Below are 20,405 nucleotides of genomic sequence, written 5' to 3'. Positions count from 1 at the left end.
GACTGGGGAAGAAGGGCTTTAAATTCATTTGGTTAACTTGGGCTTGACCTGAGAAAGTTCCCACTTAAACCGCGGGCTGGGGAGGGGGCCGGGGGGGGCCGGGGCCGCCCCGCATTCAGCCGCCCGGGACAATATCTTTTCTCTCGCCCCGGCATCGCCGGGGCGTCCCGGCTCCCTTTTCCCCCTCTCGGATTTCTGTTCCTCTCTTAATTTACCATGAAGGCTAATTCCATTTCCATTCACGATATGTCAACCATCTCATCTCCCCATTTTGTAAGAGGAATTCCTGGGCCCTTTTAAACAAGCCCTTGCGCCATTCAGGCACAATGTACCGCTACAGCATTCCTAAAGGACTAATGAATTTAGAATTAGCAATTTCTTTCTAGTTGAGCTTAATGAATGCAGATCACTTTAACAGCATGACAAATTGCTGGATGGGCCGAAATAGACACCATTTAACCCCTTTTCTCAGTCCCGCTCCCTCGCCCAGCCCGGGCTGCTTTTCCCAGGTACCTCCTCAATGCCCCGGGGGGAACCTTGTACCGCTTTGTAGGAGCCCGGTTGGGCGTTTAAAAAGGCTCAGCCCCGGGCTTTTGGGCTGGGGCCGGGGAAGGGCTCCCCGCTGCCCCCCGCGGCGGGGTGGGAGGCGGCGGGTCCCGTTTCCGAGCCCTGTCCCGCCGCCCGCAGAGGTGCAGAAGCTGTCGAGCCTGGTGCTGCCGTCGGAAGTGATCATCGCCCAGAGCTCCATCCCCGGGGAAGGGCTCGGCATCTTCTCCAAGACCTGGATCAAGGCTGGCACCGAGATGGGACCCTTCACGGGCAGGGTCATCTCGCCCGAGCATGTGGACCTGTGCAAGAACAACAACCTCATGTGGGAGGTAACGACACCCCCCCGTACCCCCAGCCCCGGCAGGGACGGGGTGTTGGGGCCCGGGGACTTTGTCCTGTGCTCCCGTGCCTCGGTTTCCCCGTTCATGCAAAGATGTGGCGTCCTCCAGGGCAGGTGGGTTTAGGAGACCCTTGGGGCAGGGGAAGGACAAAGCTGCTCCAGCCCTCGGGGTGCAGCCAGCTCTCGGAGGAGCCCCGAAACGCTGTTGCTCGTGTCACACGCAGCAGCATCACACCCTGCCCTGCCCTTCCTATTGGCAGCTGCCTGTACCCTGCGCGGCGGATGAAACCAGCTCTGCCCCGTCCCTTGCTTTGTCCCAGCCCCGCTGTGGTTAACCCCGAGAAGCTGTGGGGTTTGGGGGAGTCTGAGCTGCCAGGATGTCATGCATTAATGCGCAGCTAGTAGAGGGGGTTTTTCTCCTCTTTTCTTGGTTTTGGGGTTGGTTTTTTTTTTTTTTTGGTTTCGGTTTGTTTCACTGTCAGACTTGTACTTTTATTAATTATTATTTTTTATTATAATTTTATGCCTAGTAGAAACTTGCCTCACCTTTCTTGCCACCCTGCAAAGCATCTTCCCCTGCGGGCTGGGTCTGGCAGGCACCTTCCTCCTCCACCCAAGGATGTCCCCGCTCCCACAGGCAGCTGCAGGAGGCTAAAAAGCCCCTTTGGGGCCGAGCGGCTGGCTCTGCCGAGACAGGGGACTGAGGCAGGGAGCTGTGTTACCCGGGTGGGCACAGGCCGGCGGGGCTGGCTGTGCCCGCCCAGCGAGAGCAGGGAAACCTTCTTCAGCCCCGCTGCGGTCCAGCACCACCCGCAGGAAGGGTTCGGGCATCTCCCGTCTGCAGGCAGCAGGTCCTGGGTCTCAGCCTCGAGGCCACGCTGGCTTTGAGCTTGTCCTTGGGTGGGGACTTTATCCCAGAGGCAGAAGGTGGATGGGCTCGGTCCAACATGGGCAGCATCGCTACTAACCGCTTCCTCCCCGGTCCAGGTCTTCAACGAAGACGGCACGGTGCGGTACTTCATCGATGCCAGCCAGGAGGACCACCGCAGCTGGATGACCTACATCAAATGTGCGCGGAATGAGCAGGAGCAGAACCTGGAGGTGGTGCAGATCGGGAACAGCATCTTCTACAAGGCCATTGAGGTAAGCGGGGCCGGGAGGCAGCTGCAGGAGGAGATCAGGGAGCTGGGACCCCCCACCCTACTGACCCTCCTTTGTTCTTTGGGGTGTCTGTGGGAGCACAGGATGGCTTTGCCATCCCTGGTACCCAGATCTCCTGGGAAAGACCATTGCAAGGGGTTCAGGGAGACCCCAGGGAGCAGGGAGTGGCCCTTCTCTCTGTCCCTTTTTGGCAGGCTCATGGGTGGCATGTGCAGAGCAGAGAGAGAACAAGTGCTGCCTAAGCTTGTTTTGGGGTGTAAAGGATGAAAAGAGCTGCAATCCTGGCCCAGGCGGAGCTTCGGGCAGGAGTGGGGTTTTGATGCTCTCTTGAAAAATGGGATTTTGTGAAGAACCTGCTTTGCTGTAGCAGGGGATATTTTGGGGGTTTCTGTGAAACCCGGGTGGGTCACAGGCAGCTCCAGTTGTAAACAGCATGAGAGGAGGATCGGGGCTGCGGAAGCCGGGCGGGGAGCTGCAGGGCGGGCAGGGAGCCGTGCTGGTACAGCCGTGCCTCGGGCTTCCCGCAGCGGGGCTGTGGGGAAGGGACTCATCCTGCCCAGCTCATCCCCGTGCTCACGTACAATGTGCTGGCGGGTGCTGGCCCGGTGGGGGAGCAGGGGCAGGCGCTGGGTCCCAGGGATGTCCCAGGGCACAGGCTGCCGTGCTGGGGGGTGAAGGCTGGAGGTGCCCACAGCTCCCCGTGGGAGATGCTGGGATGGAGGTGGGTGTCGATGCCATGTACACCCAGGTCACACAGTGCCAGCGGTGTGACAGTGGGGACCAGCCCCGCAGTGTCCCCATAACCCGATGTTGTTGCAGGTGGAGGAAGGTGGTAGCTCAGGGAGGTGTCCCTGTGCAGCCACTTCAGCTTAGAGTCAATGAGGGAACATCTCCCAGTTCATCCCAGAGCAGCTCTGTGGGACCCTCCCTCTCCAGCACCGGGGCCAAAGTCTCGCATGCTCAGGACCGCGGGGTCCCACGCTGCTCGTGGCTGGGAGAGGGTCTTACTGGGAAAGGGCCCACCAGTACCGTGGGCAAGGGCAGCACCCCAGATCTAGTTGGGCTCCTGCACTGGCTTATGGAGGGGCAGATGCTCAAACGCTCCATGGCACAGGACCACGGCTCGATCCTGCCCTGAGCCAGCATCAGGGCTGGGTTTGGAATTGCCGCAGTGGGATGGGAAAGGTGAGTGGGTGGGTAAGGAGAGAACAGGTATTTTCTGCTGGTGCGAGAGGCCCCCGTGTGCCTCTCGGGGCTCTGATGCCTTTCCCCGGGCAGTGTTGCAAGAGCCCCAAGTGCTTCTCTGCTGCTCTCCCCATCCTGAACATCCCTCTGTAGGCTTCAGCTGGACCTGCTTTTAAGACTTGATATTCTTGTGGGCAGCTGTGCCTGTTGTGACAGAAGCTTAATTGCTTTTTATTACTGTTCTTAAATTACGCAGAGAAGTAAAATAGTTCCAGGTTGCCGTGGTGTAATTAGGAATACAGCCACGCTTCTTGCACCTTGTGCATGCATGGATGGTGGGGCAGGTGAGCTGAGATTTGGGGAGGTGCATGTAGAAGCCCTGTACAGTCACAGTCGATCTGCAGGCTTGCTCCCCGGGGCTGAAGCAGCGAGTGCCAGAGCAGGATGAGCATAATTCTCCTGGCACAAGCAGCAAGGTTGAAATGTTGAGAGCTCTGAACCCTGAGGTTCAGACAGGGAGGTGAAAGTAGGGATGAGGGGTGCCTGCTGTTGCGCTGCAGCGTGTTCCCCGGGCATGGCAGGCGCCTGGCAGAGCTCCTGCTCCCGCTGCTGCCAGGTCGGCGGGGGTCCCTCTGTCCAGGAGGGGGAGAAGCGTCTGGGGCTTTCGTGTGAGAGTGTGAGGAAGGGAAGCGTGGAGGGTGCGAGGAGCTGGGACACAACTGGGCATGACAGGTCAAGGATCTGCATCTTCCATGGGCTCCCCGTTCCCACCGATGCAACACACCTGCAGGCAGGGCATGCACACACACACGCAGTCCAAAAACGATTGCTTGTTCAAACTCACTGGAATTTGTGCACCCAAAATGAAAAGGAAAAACAAGAGAGGGTTTTCCTTTTGTGGTTCTCTCTCTCCACTCGTTAAACCCGTAGCGCAGTCACGGGCACACAAATACAGCATCTCGGACCTGAGCGAGGTCCCTGCTTGCTACCCACTGCTCCTGCCTTGTCACGTCCCTTGCCACAAATCCTGGACTGAGAGCGCAGCACCAGCCCCAGATCAGCTGTAACAGCTCAGCCCCGGGCAGGATGCGCCAACACCAGCCTGAGCCCAGCAATGCTCTCCCTCAGCAGCACCTGTCCGTGCATGGGCACCGTCACCCTCCTCCCTTACCCGCTGGGGGGGGGTCCCCCACCTCCTGCCCCCCTGTGCCTGCTGCACCCCCTCCCCAGCACTCTGCACCCACCTCTGCTGCACTGTGACTCCAGCGCAGTGTCTCTGAGGATGCCCTTCTCACCTACCCACCACAAAATCAGATTTATTGGGTGCCTTTTTCACTATTTGCCTTTAATATTTTCATGTGTTTTGCCCGTTTCTGCTCTTACTTGCTGGTTTGTTTTTCTCCATCCTCTTCCTCGGCAATTCCAAGTTGCCACTGTTGGAAAATAAAGTGAGGACAGCAGGTTTTGGCTTTTGATCTGAAGGCCACGAGATTCTTGGGGGGCAATTTAAAATTGTTTTGGGGTGTATGCACTTGAGTGCTCACCCACTGCTGGCACAGGTGCACCAATTTAAACACACACACACACACACACAAACACACGCACACAAGCAGTGTGTTTTAACCTTTTGGCAATGTTTTATTCTATTTGCTTGTATTAAAACTAACTCATTTTCTGTTAAGAGAAAATGACACAGAAACAGCATCAATTTGGGATGTAAAATGATATCGGCTTCCTCCGCCTCCCAATTCCTACTCTGCAGCCCTAGTGAGGGCTTTACGCAGACGGATACTTAAAAATATGAAAACAAAATTACCACTGCTTTCAGATGCTTAAAATTAGGCACATTTTCAGTGCTTGGGTGACCTAACTTATGATCTGCGTTTCATGTGGATAATGCTTTTCTCGGATTACTCTGTGTATGGAAAGCTGTCCTCTGAAGCAGGAGACTTTCCCGTTTCTAAATTGGGTTCTTAACACTGGCGACCTGAAAGGAAAAAAATCTGTGCATTTTTTTTATAAAGTGATGTTGTTATTAGTGCTGCCTGAAATGCTGTGAGAGCATCTGACTTCCCAGCCACGGCTTCTTGTGCGGGGAGGCTCGAACGGCGTTTCCCGGCTGCTTGCTCTGGCTGCCCTGGCAGGGCAGGAACATAGCGGGAGCAACAGGGGAAGGAGAATTGCTATCGTTTCAGGTAAATAGGAGCATGGGTGGTGCAAAAGCCCTCCCCTGGCCCTATTTATCTCTTTGGGCTGTTGCAGGCACCGAGGCTTTGGTGTGGGATGTAGGCAGCATCTCACACCCTGGCCACGCTGTCCTATAGCAGCCCCCAAGGTCTCCAATCCTGGGGCTGACGAACCCTTTGCTGGTGCATCTGCATTTCCATGTGCTAAATTCAGCCCCAGTGGGGTCGGGTGGGAGATGCTGCCTGTGCCCTACAGCAGGAGGGTGCTGATGTCTCCATCCAGAGCTGAAATGCTCTGTAGGGACACTGAGCCAGGGTTCTGCATCATGGCTCCCTGCCACTTGTGCCTTGCTGCAGTTCACGCGTCCACAAATGACTTATTTCTCTGTGTGCCACCACGTCCTCATCTCCCTGAGCTGCAGGGACCTCTGGGTCCTTCACTTTGGAGACCCCAGCTCTGTCTGTGTGCTCTCTAGCCGCGTGTTTGACTGTCACATTGTTTGTGGCCCAGCCTGGGGGACGCGCCAGTGCAGGTTTGTGCCAGTGGTGGATGGTGCTGAGCTGTGCCATCACCTCCAGTGCTGCAGCCTGGCCGTGCTGTGCCACCCGGGGGGTGCTGGGGACCGCTGGCAGGACCCAGATGGCAGCAGGGTCTTGCAAGAAATGGGGTATGGCCAGGGTGGGTCCGAAGCAACTAGTCAAGGATGCGTGAGGAGCTGTTCATCACCCCTCCCAACACCCCCGTCTCTCTCTCTCTCTAGATGATTCCTCCAGACCAAGAGCTGCTGGTCTGGTACGGGAACTCCCACAACACCTTCCTGGGCATCCCCGGCGTGCCGGGGCTGGAAGAGGAGCAGAAGAAGAACAAACATGGTAGGTAACATTGGAAATAGCCATTGGTGCAGCATCCCTTCCCGTTCTCTGTTCATCCTGTCCCCAGCTCTGAGGCTGGGGGTAGGCATGGGGCATCCCAGGGGAGGTGTCAGACCCCCCAGCTCTCTGGGTGCAAACACTGGGGCTATGAGACAGACCCGTAGAGCTTGATCAGGTCCCCAGTAATCTGAGGGTTCACCTCTGTGCCAGTTTGCCCACAGCTATTGCTGGTGTGGTGGCCAGCGCCCATTGCCCAACGCAGCTGTGCAGGGAGGAGCAGTACAGGCATGCGAGGGGGAGGAAGGCAGCCCTGGCGCACTGCGAAACGCCGAGTGGATGCAGCTGCCTATGTGCCCACTCTGCATTTAATAGATCTTTCCCTGAATCACCATCGCAGAGGCTTTTCTCTCCCTGGGCTTTCACTCGCTGCTTGTCTTGGTGGTTCCCCAAGGCACTCCTCTGTGGACAGGGAGCAGAGCTCTGGGGCGCTTTAGGGGATGCTGTGCTTGGAGCTCTCCACCCGTGCTCCTCTGAGCGAGCTGCATCAGAGCCCAGCAGAGCAGGGAGAGAGGCTGGAACCAACATAGGGACAGCATGCTGCTGTGAAAAAAGAGCCCAAGATGGAAGCTAGAGCAGTGTGGCTGTGGGCTGGGCTCCTGTGCTCACCCCCTCCAGCTCTGCTGCCAGCTGAGGGAGGGGAAAAATGCTTTTTGTGCTCATCTATAGCGGGGATAGGTCATCTTGAGTTTTCCCCGACACCTAAATTTGGGTGAGCCCAATCCCAACTCCGGCCCTACCCCGAAGCCCTAAGTACCAGCCTGCAACCCTGCTCTGCCCTGAGTGGGCATCTCTGCCTGGGGGGCAGGGAGCCAGCGAGGGGGCACAGGCTGGTTATTTAGGGCAGTCAGCACCTTGGGGGTTCAGGGGTGAGCTGCCGCCCTGGAGGGCAGCGCCTGACCGTCCCCTGTCGTCCCCAGAGGATTTCCACGCAGTAGAGACGGGGGCCAGCACGACAGGGCGCATGCGCTGCGTCATCTGCCACCGGGGCTTCAACTCCCGCAGCAACCTGCGCTCCCACATGCGCATCCACACCCTGGACAAGCCCTTCGTGTGCCGCTTCTGCAACCGCCGCTTCAGCCAGTCCTCCACCCTCCGCAACCACGTCCGCTTGCACACCGGCGAGCGTCCCTACAAGTGCCAGGTTTGCCAAAGTGCCTATTCCCAGCTCGCCGGGCTGCGGGCACACCAGAAAAGCGCCCGCCATCGGCCCCCCAACGCTTCCCTGCAGGCTCACTCACCGGCCCTGCCTGTGCCCCATCCCGCATCCTTGGCCCATCACATCCCCACCATGGTGCTGTGAAGCCTAGGCGGGTTTTTGGACAGCAAAGACTGGAGCTGAGACATGCAATGGACTGGGGGGCAGCGGCAGGGCTGCTTTGGGTGCTGGTTTATTTTTGGGGCGCTGCTGTTTGCGTGGGGTTTGTCAGGCTGTTGGGTGAGCGAGGGGACACCACCCCCCCACCCCCCCCCAGCTCTGCAAGCTGCTGGTGCAGCCGCACACCATGCGGGATCCACCCCGGGGGGAGCTGTGGTGTAGGGTGGGCTGCTGGTCCCTGGGGTTGGCAGGGGGAAAGGAGCAAAGGGTCACAGCAGGATGTCCTGTGTGGGTTTGCTGGGGGAGGACTGGGGCAGCTAAAAGCTGGGCCTGGATGAGTCACGCCTGGGTTTTACAGATAATTTAATGGAAAGAAAAATTGCTTTTATCCCTCCTCCTCTGCTGCAGCGCATGCCCGGGGAGATGTGTGTCTGTTGAAAGGCTGGCACAGCCCTGTTGCAGCCACCCCGTTCATGCCTGTTTACCCCAGCAGCAGCTTTGGCCCTGGTGGCTCTTCCCAAGTGACACATTTCCCTTCCCGGGAGCCCTGATTTACAAATGGTTGTGTTTCCTCCCCTCCTCCCCAAATCCCCTTGCCTGCTCTCCAGCCCAAGCTGTGTATTGGGGTTTGCTCGACACCCCTGAGCAATGCCATGGGCAGAGGGGACACCCCCAGCATGACGGGGACACCCCCAGCATGACGTGCCGCTGGAAATGCCCGTCTATGGGCAGGTTTGGTGGGGGACCCCGTGCTCTGCCGGGCCGCGCCTGCTCCAGCCCCGGGAGCATCGCTCCCCATCGCTCCCCGCAGCCGGGAGGGAACATTTCGGCTGTTAGTTCTACTGCCCTCTGGGGACAGAGAAAACCGGTCCCTGGGCCAGCTCTGTCCCCAAGGACAACTCTAAGCGCCCTCTGGAGTCCTGCCACACGCGAGAGGAGGGCTGTGTATCATAAAGCTTAAAAGAAGGTATTCTAATATTAATTATAAGTCTAAGATGTATAAAGTTCTCACAAACTGTGTTTTACTTCCAGAAAAAAAAAAAACCAACCAACCTGTCACTTTAACTTTGTAAATATTTATGTAAACATTATTTACAAAACTTTGATATTATATATTATTTGATTGTATATGTACACAGTGTAAATACATTTGTATCTCTCTCTTGTATTCTAAATAAAAATTACTTGGAACATTTATCATTTAGAAGATGGATAGTATGGAGAGTTTTGTTATTTGCCGGAGGAAGGATGCAGTGGCGGGATGAGTGAAGGTTTTAGCTAACACAATAATAGGTGACTAGGGAGATGCAGCATTGTCTGTTGGACCAAATAGTGCAGCTGGGAAGAGGAAAGATCAGCTTTGGGGAAAAAAAAGTGCCTCCGCAGCCCTGCAAGAGAAGGGGTGAGTGCAGGAGCAGGTAGTGTTATTTGGCCTGGTACCTCCCATGTCTCATGTACAGTCTCCATTTGAAGCAACAGCTGTTGATATCCTTTGATATATTCCATGAAATAATGGTTATATTTCAGCTGTGATGGGCTACAGGTACAAGTCTTGCTTGAAAGAACAACGTTTGATTTTGGTCTGGTGGCAGCAAAGCATTTGCTGGAGGTTAGCGCTGGCTTCTTTTGCCTTGGTATTTTCTCAGCAACTCTGCTGTTTGAATTAAATGAATAAAACTTCCACACAAACATATTATTTATTGTTGGAACCGCTTTGCCAGGGGCAGGGGTAAATTCCTCATCCCTCAGGAGATGTTTAAGCCAAGCCTAAGCGCTGGCCTGGTGTATGCTGGGGGGAATCCCCTGGCCCACCTAATGCAGGAGGAGAGGCCGCTCGGCTTCGCTGGCAGGGCCGGGCGCAGCTCCAGGACCCTGCCTTCACCTCGGAAGAGGATGAGGGTTATCTTCCGAACGTGGCAGGAGCAATTTGTGTGTACACCCAGGCGCGCGGGCACCCCCAGAAACTGGGGGTGCTGCCTCCCTCCAGGGCAAGCGCACCCTTTGCCCGCAGTGCTGCCCTTCAGCTGGGGGTGTCCCCCAAGGTGCGGTGGTGGGGAGGCAGGGAGAGGGCCCCGTGGGCCTGGTGTCCCCCTGGTGCAGCAGGGCGGGCTCGCAGGGAGCTGGCCCCGGCTGTGGGGCGGCATTTCCCGCTCAGCCCCACAGCCCGCCCGAGGGAGGGACCCTGTCCTCACTAAACATGGCCCCTCCCTCCCTCCGAGTCAGCAGCGAAGCCCACGAGTGCCTTTACTGCCAGGAACCAAAATGGCTACGCAGAAACCTCACCGCCGCCCTCACTTAAGATGGCGGCGCCCGACCCTCAGGCGCCTTCCCGCCAGCAGCTAACATGGCGGGCGGAAGGCGCTTGCGGACGGGGTCGCGGGCGCCGCGCCGCCCGCACTCAAGATGGCGGCGATCAGCATGCGGCTGCCGGTGGCTCGCAAGGCGGTGGAGCCGAGCGCGCCCCGGGGCGGTGAGAAGCACCTGGTTGCGCCGGGGGACACGATCACCACGGACACGGGCTACATGAGGTAGGGGCAGCGGCGGAGGGGAGCGGTGTGGGCTGGCCGGCCGGCCTCGGGCTCTCCTCAGGCGGCCCCGCTCTCTCCGCAGGGGCCATGGCACCTACGTGGAGGAGGAGAAGCTCATCGCCTCGGTGGCCGGCGCCGTGGAGAGGGTGAACAAGCTGGTGTGTGTCAGAGCGCTGAAGACCAGGTGAGTATGGCCGCCTCCTCCGCGCAGGGGGTGTGAAGCCCGCTGTCTGTGCCACGCGGGGGCTGGCCGCCGGCTGGGTCTTCTTCTGGGGAGGATGAGGTGTTTGACGGGCCGCTTTCTCTGTGCTGATTTCTCTGTCCCGCTCCCAGGTACAACGGCGAAGTCGGTGATATCGTGGTCGGGAGGATCACGGAGGTAAAGTTGGGGTTTCGTGACGCGCCGTGGAGGAGGGGGGTGAACGTGCCATGGGCCACTCTGGAGTGTCTCTGACCTTCCCGTCAGCGTTCCTGCACAGAGGCACTGTCGGCGCGGAGGGTTTAAACAAGATGAGGCTGGAAGTGGTCCAGAGCTGTTTCCTCCTGTGTGCTTGGCTGGTTGCAGGACCTCCCGCTCTGCTGAAGAGCTGCTGCTCCATTTCTGAGCGGATATCAACAGATTATTTTTCTTCTTCAGGTTCAGCAGAAGCGATGGAAAGTGGAAACAAATTCCAGGCTCGATTCAGTCTTGTTGCTATCATCTATGAATTTACCTGGTGGGGAGCTGGTGAGTGTAGCTGATGCAGAGCCCTGCTGTCTTCTGCTTCTACAGCAGAAACTGAGGCACTGGGAAGCTCTGGAGCCCTCCCCGGTTAGCACGAGGGTAGTGTTGGGTTTTGTGAGTGAGCCTGTAGTGCTCTGCTATCCGTCTCAGTGTTATTTGGCCGTAAACACATTAGTGACCTAAAGATGTGCTAGTCTGTGAGTTTTTTCTTTAGTGACCAGACTGTGTTCTGCACGGCAGCCTAACATCCTCCTGCGGTGTAGGTATTAACAGATGTTGTCTCATTCTGAGCTCCATGTCGCTTTTCTTGCCTTGTGTGTTTCAGAGAAGGAGATCAGCAGAAGATGAGCTTGCGATGAGAGACTATCTGCAGGAAGGGGACCTCATCAGTGTATCCTTCCACTGCTGCACTTGGAGAGAAGAGCCAAGGGGCACGGGGAGAACAGCTGGAGCTTGGCTAGCCTGGCTGGTGGCGGGAGCTCTCTGCCGGCGGCAGCCAGTGGCTTGTGGCACCGGGCAGCATTGGGGACCTTGTTTCCTTAAGTGGCACTGACAGGCAGAGGTTCAGTCTGTATTTTCTGATGGGGCTGTGTCACTGCACACCCGGAGTCTGAAATACGGGAAGGTAAGTTATTAAAAAGCACATGGTCTTGGCCTGATTCTGCTCCAGCTGACTTGTATAAGGCCTTTTAGAAGGATTTTTAAGATCTGGAGTAGAGCAGGATGTTGTTATAACCCATTCCTGCAGGGTAGGAAGAATCTCAGCTCCTTACGTGGGAGCACTGAACAGGGTTACCCCAGAGCAGAGGGAATGCCCTTGAGTTGCCTTTGAGCTGCTGCTCTCCCTGTCCACAGTTACAGCCTGCAAGTCCTGTTTCCCCCACTAGCCGCTTGCAAATTAAACCCTGGGGAGAAAAATCGGGCTCAAATGCATCACACCTCTTCTGCCGGCCGTCACCCCTGTGACTTGTTTCTCTCTCCAGGGCTCTATTTTGGGCTTTATGCCATTGGCCTTTATCTCTGGTTTTGTGCTTTGCAATAAGCCAAGGGGCCACTGGAGCGTAGGCTGCAGTTTGGGATTACCAGACCAAGGGTATTAGCACTTAAAAGATGAAAGCAAAGTGTGCTTATTGCACAAAGGGTGAAGGACAGGGATTGGATTAAGAGGGAAAGTGTTCTGCTAAATTGGGCCTCTCGACCCTCATTTTTCTGCAGGGATGGTTATGTGTAGTTACGATCAAGATATTATTAACATTTGTGCTAAGCACTTAGAGTATTCTTCATCTTCAAAGGACTGCAGAGGCATTAGCTAATCCTCCCAGCACTCCCAGAGGCAGGCAGGTTTTATATTCACTGTTTCACAGGAAGAGGTGTTAAAAAAATTGACTGGTTCCTAGACCAGGAGCAGAGCGTATGTCGGTGCCTTGATGTTATATACGGTGGCTCCTGTCTCGTGCTGAGTCTCGTGGTCTCCTCTTCAGCTTGGCCAAGGTGTGCTCGTTCAGGTCTCGCCCTCCTTTGTCAAACGCCAGAAAACTCACTTCCATGACTTGCCCTGTGGTGCATCTGTGATCCTTGGCAACAACGGTTTCATCTGGATCTACCCAACTCCAGAGCAGAAAGATGAAGAGGCTGGGGGCTTCACCACCAACTTGGAGGTGAGGGGTCAGGCAAGATGAACCTTCGACCAACAGTGTTTTGTTAGTCTAACATAGAGGACATGAATAACCTGAGACTTTCAAGATTTGGTATTAGGTTCAGGGCAAATCTATTTTACAGTAGGCTTGCATTATTTCCCTGTGTATTCATCTCTTTTCCCCTGTCCTTCCTCAGCCGGTTCCCTTGTCTGACCGGGAGGTGATCTCACGGCTCCGAAACTGCATTGTGGCTCTGGTTACTCAGAATTTGATGCTCTTTGACACCAGCATCCTATATTGCTATGAAGCATCCCTTCCTCATCAGGTACGGGAACCAGTAGTGTTTACTCTATTGGACGCTGTGGGGAGGGAATGGAAAGGCCGCATCAGTTGCTGCTGAGGTCAGTAAGTTCAGTGGTAGGGCTTCCTTTTGGCTTTCCAAAGCATCCTGTAGTTAAGTGACAATATGAACTTCCTCCCTCCTGCATAATATAAACTGAGTTGCGTGTTTTCAGGGATAGTTTGAAGGGTTCTGCCTCTGGCAAAATCCAACTGTTCCTGTAGAGAAGTAGTTCCATTCTTTGATAGAGATGTATCCCTTGCTAGGATTACGGACTCTCAGTGATCCTTCTGAAAACTGTTAAATTTGGGGTTGTGTGAGGGTATGGTGCACTTTAAGAACAAATGATGAAAAAGCAAGTGTCACGTATTGTACAGAGACTGTTCTTCTGTTTGTATCCACATCCTGCACTGCTGGAAGGCTCTCTCAATTTGACCTCTTGCTGTATAGCTTTTTTCTGTCATTTCTGCCAGCACAATCACTAGCAATTCTCTTCTTATAAATGGGTAAGATCTGAATTGTCTTCTCTTTCATTCACAGTGGCAGCCTACTCAGCTAGATGGGATGTTCTTTTTGAACTATACTTCTGTGTGTCATCTCTCCCCTTCCCAAATACTGGTGTGTGTCTTTCAGGAGAGATTAGGAGTTGTTGGTAGCATCTCTTTTGATTTCTTATGGTCTCTGTGTAAGAATTGCAAACTCTGGCAGAACTGACTTTGCCTTGGACTGTCTGTCATGATTTTCTTGTTTGACCACAACCTTCTAAACTCACTTGCTGCTTATTGCTCTGTGCCAGGGACCCTTGTTCCCACAGAGTGTGTGATAGTAGTAGTTGCTTTTTGTCGCCAGTGTTACTCTTCTTTCCACTCCAGATCAAGGACATTCTCAAACCAGAGGTGATGGAGGAGATCGTTCTGGAAACCCGACAGAGGTTGCTGGATCTGGAGGGATAGGGCACATGGTCAGAAGCAGTCATTTGAAGTCCCAGCATGGCAGCTTTTGATTCTCAGTATTATTTATTTTCAGTGTTCTAGTCCCCAACATTCATTCCACACTTCAGTAACCACCAAAATTCCTCATTTTAACTCCTAGGATACCTCCTGAGCCTTTTTAGTACAATAGTACTAAATAGTACTTAAGTACAATAGCCTTTTAGTGCAGCAGCCTGAAAAATTGATATTTGACCTTTATGAAGATGCAGATGCAACTGGGACATATCTCATAGTACTTGCTGCTGTTAGTGCCCCTAACTTTGTGCAGAATGATAAGAGAGGAAGAGGTGTGTTTCGTGATGTTTCTCTCACAAAAGGCTTTCTAAATGGTTTTGATTTTCCTTTACTGTGATATAGATCTGCCAGTCAGTCCTCTGAGAGCTCTTGGTTTTTTCTTTAAGACTGCAGATCACAGGTACAAGTCTTAAAGGACAGAAGTATCCACACCCTTGCTAACCATATTTTGGGTCTGGCTGTTCATGGCTTCTGTGTCTCAAAGGTATGAGATTGGATGTGGCATGGTGTGGCTGTTCATGTGAGCCAGGAGCCATGGGTAAGCAGTGCCTTCTCAGTCTGTGTGCATCCTGCTGGTCTCTATTTTTTATGCTTGATGTGGGGAGCTGCTCTGAGGAGGCTCTGGTATTGTTTTCTATTATTTTACATTTCAATAAACTTTTTGAAACAGATGGATCATTCAGGAGTGTGTGTATTAACTTGTCTTTCCCCAGAATGAGTTGGGTATAGCTTGAGAGCTGTGCTTGGCTCAAGTTTCTGTGCACCAGGACACTCAGAGTCGTTGCAACATCCTGTTACCATCTTTTGAGCTGTTGCTCCTCATCCCATTCAAGCAGGACTTGACCTTCTTCAGTGTAACTTCCGTGCAGAGTTCCTCTGCCAGCAGATTGCCTGGTGTCGCTCACAGTGGTGCTCTCAATGCTCCTTCCCTGTGGGACCCCATGAAGAGGTGAGTCGTGCAGCAGCTGTGTTTGGGTGGTGACAGGGAGCCCAGTATGATACTGGTGAAGATCCTCAGGCCAGTGGTTAGAGATGGGCATGCTGAGCCAGATGTTGGCAGTCAATATATAACATTTGTATTATATATGTATTGTGCATGTATATTGTATTAGGGCTGCTTGCACCACAGAATTGTAATTCTTAAAAACGATGAAAAAGAAAAATCCCTGTCCTAATTGGCCCTGAATCTAATTCTAGTGTTGCAAATTCTCATGTTTGCCTCTGGCAAAGAGAAAAATTTTTTGCTCAATCTTTTCCTGGGAACTAGAAATGCCGTTTGTTGCTTCTTACCTAGTGCAGGCTGCTCTGCCTGCTGCCCAGAGGAAGCACTAGGTGGCAGCTTCGGATCGTGTTAGTGGTATTTACCTTCCTCTGCCTCCTTGCCCTGCCAAATAGCAAAGGCTGGATGGCTGCCACCAGTGCTGCTACCTAAATACTAGAGCATTATGGAGCTCAGTGGCTAAGGACAAGCAAGGACACGGGTAATCCGTTCTGCTGCTGCACATCTCAGACTTATGCCCGTGCTGCTTCTGTAAAATAGTACTTCTTGGGGATATCGGTGGAATGCTCCACACAAGACCTGGGAATTGTTATTTTTGAGTTTTATGAGGGTTCCCTAATAAGTGTAGCAACAATCACATCCTCAAGGTGACGGGAAATTTGAAAACTAAAGCCTGATGGTGACACTTTCAGGTGTGTGCATGAGGCTGGGAGCAGCATTATCCACATCTGCATGGGCAGGAACTGTGCAAAAAGGCTAAAAGCTTTAGCAGGCTGTATCTTTTAATTAGAAAAGTATTTCATTTTTTTCCCCTGCCAAATTGCTGTAGTTTAGAAACTGTTTTATCTTATTACCATATGGGGACATTGAGGGATTTCTGCTGTGAGGCTTCTAGGTATAAGCAGATTGGGGATATACAGGCAATGAGATAAATTATCTGGTGTTCCCTTTTTTTTAAAGCTTTTTTAAAAGCTGATGGAGAGGTCTGTAGTTAATCCAGTAGATCTCTTTGCATCTCTGCCACTTCAATTTAAACAACTCTGTGTCAGTTAAAGGGCAAAGGCGTGAAGAGCCTGTACTTCACTACCACCTAGAGAGATGTGATATCTGGAAATGGTTCTGCTGAACTGCTACACGAATGCAAAATGCTTCTCTGTCCTCAGGCAACCTCTCTGCAGGTACCTAACAGGTCAGAAAGGGCTTGGTGGGGTTATGAGGCTCTGTTGGTAATGTGACAGACATGCTAAAGAAGCATGCTCTGGAGGTACTTAATTTAGAGTTGGATCGTGCTCATGGGTACCAAGCAGGAGCTGTCAGACCTGCAAGGTGAGGCAGCACCAGGTTCTCATTACACAAGATCCTGGGAAAAGGGTGCTGGTGTCACTGCAGCAGGCTGTGGTACTGCTACTACATTTTTTTCTTTTCCTATCTCTTTTTTTTTTTTTTTTGGTTGGTTTGTTTCCCCCTTGTTTTTTTCCCCTCTACATAGCAGTCCTTGAAACTGTGGTCTATTTCCAGGCTTTTCCCTCTGTCCCCATTGTGAACATTTTTTGGTTATTTTTGTGCTCAGTAGATGAGTATACAACCTGAAACACAGTGAGCTCAAGATCTGGACTGCTTCAGCTCTGAGCTTTCAGATTCCTCCTTCTTGCTGCAGCATTCCAGATACTTTGGCCTTGGAGGTGTATTAAATGGGGGAGAGTATGTGATTCATCCAGTTCCTGTGCTCCCGAATACCTGGCACTTTTCTTTTTAAGCCTGAGAACAATAGCAGCAGCTGGTAAGGTTTGGTTATGGATCTTTTCTGATGTGTGGGGGCAGCTGAAGTTCCCGGTATTTTCCTCCCTGGCCACGAGGGGTCATTGCTGTTCTTTGTGAATTCAGCCAATGCTTTGCCAAGCCCAGCCTAAATTCTGTAACGGCTTCAGCGAGGGCATTGCTGGCAGCTCCTGTAGCCCCATCAAGCACAGCTTTACAAGCGAGCAGGTAACAAGAGATGAGAGTGACAAACTTGCGTGGGGAGGGAGAAACCTCCTGAGCAGTTTCAAAAGTGTCTAAGCAAGGTACCAGGCCAGCTGCCGTTTACTGTTGATTTGGCTGTATTCTTGGTGACTTTTTGCTCCCTTGGTGAATGTTGAGGGCCACCAGTGCTTGTCCATCTCGAAGGCAACTGGATGTGCTGCTGGGGCTGACAGTTTCCATATGGAGAGGCTTCGAGTTCATGACCCACAATCTAGCAAACGACTTCTCCCCAGAGGCTGGCAGAAATGAGTGAGGAGTCAGATGGGGACTGGGTGAGGCTCTGGCATCTCAGACGGGTGGGGGTGCTGGGGCCCCTTTTTCCATAGGCAGGTCTGCATAAGAGTATGGGCAGGCTATCTAAAAAATGCCTTTGAAATGGGATGTGCTTGAGATGTAAAGGAGGACTCCAGCAAAAGCAGTGTCCTCTTGAATTCTTGAAATAGTCTGTGGGATTTTGCTCTCTTGAATTCTTGAAATAGTCTGTGGGATTTTGCTAGGCAACTTCTAAGCAGGAAGGGTGAAAAGGAAGAAACTATAACTTCTCTAGTTTAAGAAAACCATCATTGAAAGTGGGGTGGGAAAAACCTAGTAAGTGTTAATTTTTATATGGGGAACTAAAATACCCATGAAGGCATTAAAACCTCCTTGAGCAACCTGCTTTCTTTGGTCACCAGTGTCTGAGGGTGTGGAGCCTGTTTGTAAACCAGATGTAGCACCTGCCTGTGCTGCTTACTCCAGGATTAATACATGGCACAGATGTGCTTGGAAGTGGAGCTAGTAAGCAGTTCCCTCACTGGTGAGTGCTGCCTGCAGAAACGAGAACACAAAATCACTCATCTGTAGAAATAATTTTCCTGTTTCTTGGTAGCAGTGTTTGATTCATGTTCTAACATGAAGAATGGCAGCCCCTCCCTTTATTCCCAGCAATAACCATTGGGATTTTAAATTTGTGCTAATGGGTTATTAATCCAATTACTGCTGCTTATTATGTTACTTCTGTATCATTCGCGTGCAGTTTTGCCATTCAGTTGAGGTGAATGGTATAAATACAAAGCTTTGATCAGACCCTAGAAGATACTGACACCCCACTGAGATTATAGGCAGTCTTGAAATAGTTGTCTCATGTTCCTGAGGACTATTAATTAATGTGCTAGGGTTTATTATTTGGTAAAGATGTTGAAGGTTTAAGACACTGTTATGGAGGAAACATCATTGCAGCTGTGGGCGTAACAACCCACACTTGATTGAAGGTAACCAGAAAAAGTACTGAAATTTCTTTTATGAAATATATGGGATGTACACAGGCCATATTTAAAGCTTGATTGAAAGAAGGAGTCTGTAGATTTTAAAATTTATTCTGCATTTACACAATCTCTCTGTCTTCTCTAATAATTTCTGAACTCCCTGGGCAACTTCGTTTGTTGACATGTTCACAATCAGGTTCATAAAAACTGGCAGCAGGGTAGGAGGCAGAAAATATAATACCTTCAGGAAGGAAAAGAGGGCAGATACCTTGCTATGGTATTTGGGAGGGACCAGCTGGCCCATCTGCCTGTGTATAGCCCCAGGTTAACTCCAGCACTGCTTTGGGAAATGGGAAATGCTTTTGGAGCAACAGCTGAGTGGTTAGAGGTTGGGGACTGCCAGCAAAGAACCTGCCCCACTTTGCTGCCTGTGATTGCAAAGCATCAGGAGAAACAGCTGACTGTTGGCCTGAATGATAAATTCACGTAGTCTGTTAAATAAAAACTAATTAAGTTCATCTGCATAGATGTGAGGCAGGGAGAAGTGTATGTACAGTTTGTACTGTCCTGAACAAAAGTCCTACTTATTTGCAATTACATTTGCATTATTTGGTTAAGGTCATCTGAGTATCAGGGACCTTCTGGAGTTCACTCTGTTTCAGTCCTGCTGCAGTAGGAGAGATTATCCAGGATGCTCCAGTCAGACCTAGAAGGGAATAACTTTTTCAGTAAAGGAAGGTTGGTATTGCTTTTTTTTGTAACAGATTGCTCTCAGGCTGCTTGGCCTGTGTTGACAGACCCTCAGTTTCCTTCAATCCATGGGAGCTGAGTGTGGGGTTAGATCACTGCAGTGAGAAGCTGATCTCCATTACTGAGATTAACCTGGAAAAATTCTGTGGAGTTCCAAGAGATGTGTGACCCTGGATTTGTCACAGCATAACGTACCAGAATTTCCTTCTCCTGCGTGTGTAGCACAAATAGCCTCGGTACCTGCAATTTGAGTCACTGATGGAGAAAGGCAGTAGATGTGGTTTGGGATCACTCTCCTGGCTGAGTTTGTGATGTAGGAGCAGGCTGGCACAGCAGAGGTGGAGGATCCCTTAGGGCCCTATCAGGTGCTACATTTCAGATGCTATTGTTCGAAGATGAAAAATACACGTCTGCCAGGGACCTTGAATATGGCGTAGGAGACATGGAGTGTGTTTGGATTTGTCACAAGGGAGGAATCAGTACAAACAAGCCGCTCTGTGTCCAGATGGTTACCCTGAGCAGGAGTCTACTGCACAAAATTGCATTTGTGTGTTCTCCCGTTGTCAAGTGGGAGCAACCACGGACCTTTGACCAGAACACCCTGACCTCAAGCTGCTGCTTCAAGCCTCTTCTATTCCCAAGGTGAAGGGGAGAAGGTACGAGAAACTAAATATCTTCAGCGTCACTGTCCCTGCTCTTTAGCTCAGGGTACACCCGTGCTGCACATTGAAGGGCACCACAGTGCAGGCTGAAGAATCTGGGGCTTAAACTTTATCTTTGTACCAAATGGTGCATGAAAGTACATTAAAAAAAATATGTTTTGTTGTCACCTTCCGCTGGCCTCTCTGGCTGTTCTTGGTATCAGGTTTGGCATACGCTCTGACAGCATTAACAAGGAAGGGGAATCCGAGTGACCCGTGGCTGGGGAAAAGCTGATGGTTGTGCCGGCAGCTGACGCAGTGAGGATCTCTTCTTCCCTGTCCCTGTCTGCAAGAAATCCAGGGTCCAGAGCTGCCCAGGGGCCTTGAGCCCCGTGCACAGGAGGGGTCTCCAGCTGGCTCTCATGGTCAGAGCTAGGGGAAAACAACTTGGGTGGCCCTTGCAAAGGGGTAAGGGATTTGGCATGAGCTTTCTGGGTCCTTAGCTAGCGTTTGCTAGCAGTGTTATCCTAGCAAATCCCTCTTCTGCCTGTCATTTCCACCATCTTCCCCTTTGTCCCCCTCCCCTTTGGTCTCCCTCATCTTCCCCCTCCTGCCCCTTCCGTCCACCTTCTTCCCCTCAGACCCCTTCACAGCACCCCCCTTTCCCTCATGGCTTCACCCTAGAGAGGCCTTCGTGTCCCCCGTTCGCCCGTCCTACTCATTCCCCTCACGGGATTCCTCCTCATGGCTCCCCTCACCCTCTCCTTCACCCCCATTCTCCTCACGGCCCCCCCGCCCCTCATTCCCCTCAGAGGTTTTTCCCCGCCGCCTCCTGAGGGGCTT

At 52.4% G+C, this 20,405-nt stretch overlaps 2 protein-coding genes across 2 annotated transcripts in view; both read left to right on the top strand.

Moving 5' to 3' along the window:
* PRDM12 (PR/SET domain 12) overlaps nucleotides 1-9,342 on the top strand; it is an 11,063-nt gene extending 1,721 nt beyond the window's left edge. Inside the window, exons 2-5 of the mRNA XM_026860666.1 lie at nucleotides 688-878; nucleotides 1,877-2,032; nucleotides 6,183-6,294; nucleotides 7,272-9,342. Of these exons, the coding sequence (XP_026716467.1) occupies nucleotides 688-878; nucleotides 1,877-2,032; nucleotides 6,183-6,294; nucleotides 7,272-7,654 (842 nt within the window). The 3' untranslated portion in view covers nucleotides 7,655-9,342. The remainder of the gene's footprint in view (nucleotides 1-687; nucleotides 879-1,876; nucleotides 2,033-6,182; nucleotides 6,295-7,271) is intronic.
* Nucleotides 9,343-10,038: 696 nt separating this feature from the next.
* On the top strand, nucleotides 10,039-14,576 carry EXOSC2 (exosome component 2). The gene is made up of 9 exons (XM_026860574.1): nucleotides 10,039-10,197; nucleotides 10,280-10,381; nucleotides 10,531-10,576; nucleotides 10,835-10,924; nucleotides 11,247-11,312; nucleotides 11,478-11,546; nucleotides 12,403-12,579; nucleotides 12,755-12,883; nucleotides 13,771-14,576. The coding sequence occupies exons 1-9, from the start codon at nucleotides 10,073-10,075 to the stop codon at nucleotides 13,849-13,851; spliced, it is 885 nt and encodes a 294-aa protein (XP_026716375.1). The 5' UTR covers nucleotides 10,039-10,072; the 3' UTR covers nucleotides 13,852-14,576.
* The last annotated feature ends 5,829 nt before the right edge of the window (nucleotides 14,577-20,405 follow it).

The sequence above is a fragment of the Athene cunicularia genome, assembly GCF_003259725.1.
Source record: "Athene cunicularia isolate RWA chromosome 17 unlocalized genomic scaffold, athCun1 chr17_part1, whole genome shotgun sequence".
Lineage (NCBI taxonomy): Eukaryota > Metazoa > Chordata > Aves > Strigiformes > Strigidae > Athene > Athene cunicularia.
The sequence above is the reverse complement of the archived record's forward strand: the minus strand, read 5'-3'. Positions and strand labels throughout refer to the sequence as shown.

What these genes read in the sequence shown, in the direction of transcription:
- EXOSC2 (XM_026860574.1), top strand. Translation starts at nt 10,073, where the DNA reads ATGGCGGCGATCAGCATGCGGCTGCCGGTGGCTCGCAAGGCGGTGGAG. An exon ending in ACGGACACGGGCTACATGAG is followed by an intron (nt 10,198 to 10,279) that starts GTAGGGGCAGCG and finishes CTCTCTCCGCAG; the next exon opens with GGGCCATGGCACCTACGTGG. An exon ending in GTCAGAGCGCTGAAGACCAG is followed by an intron (nt 10,382 to 10,530) that starts GTGAGTATGGCC and finishes TCCCGCTCCCAG; the next exon opens with GTACAACGGCGAAGTCGGTG.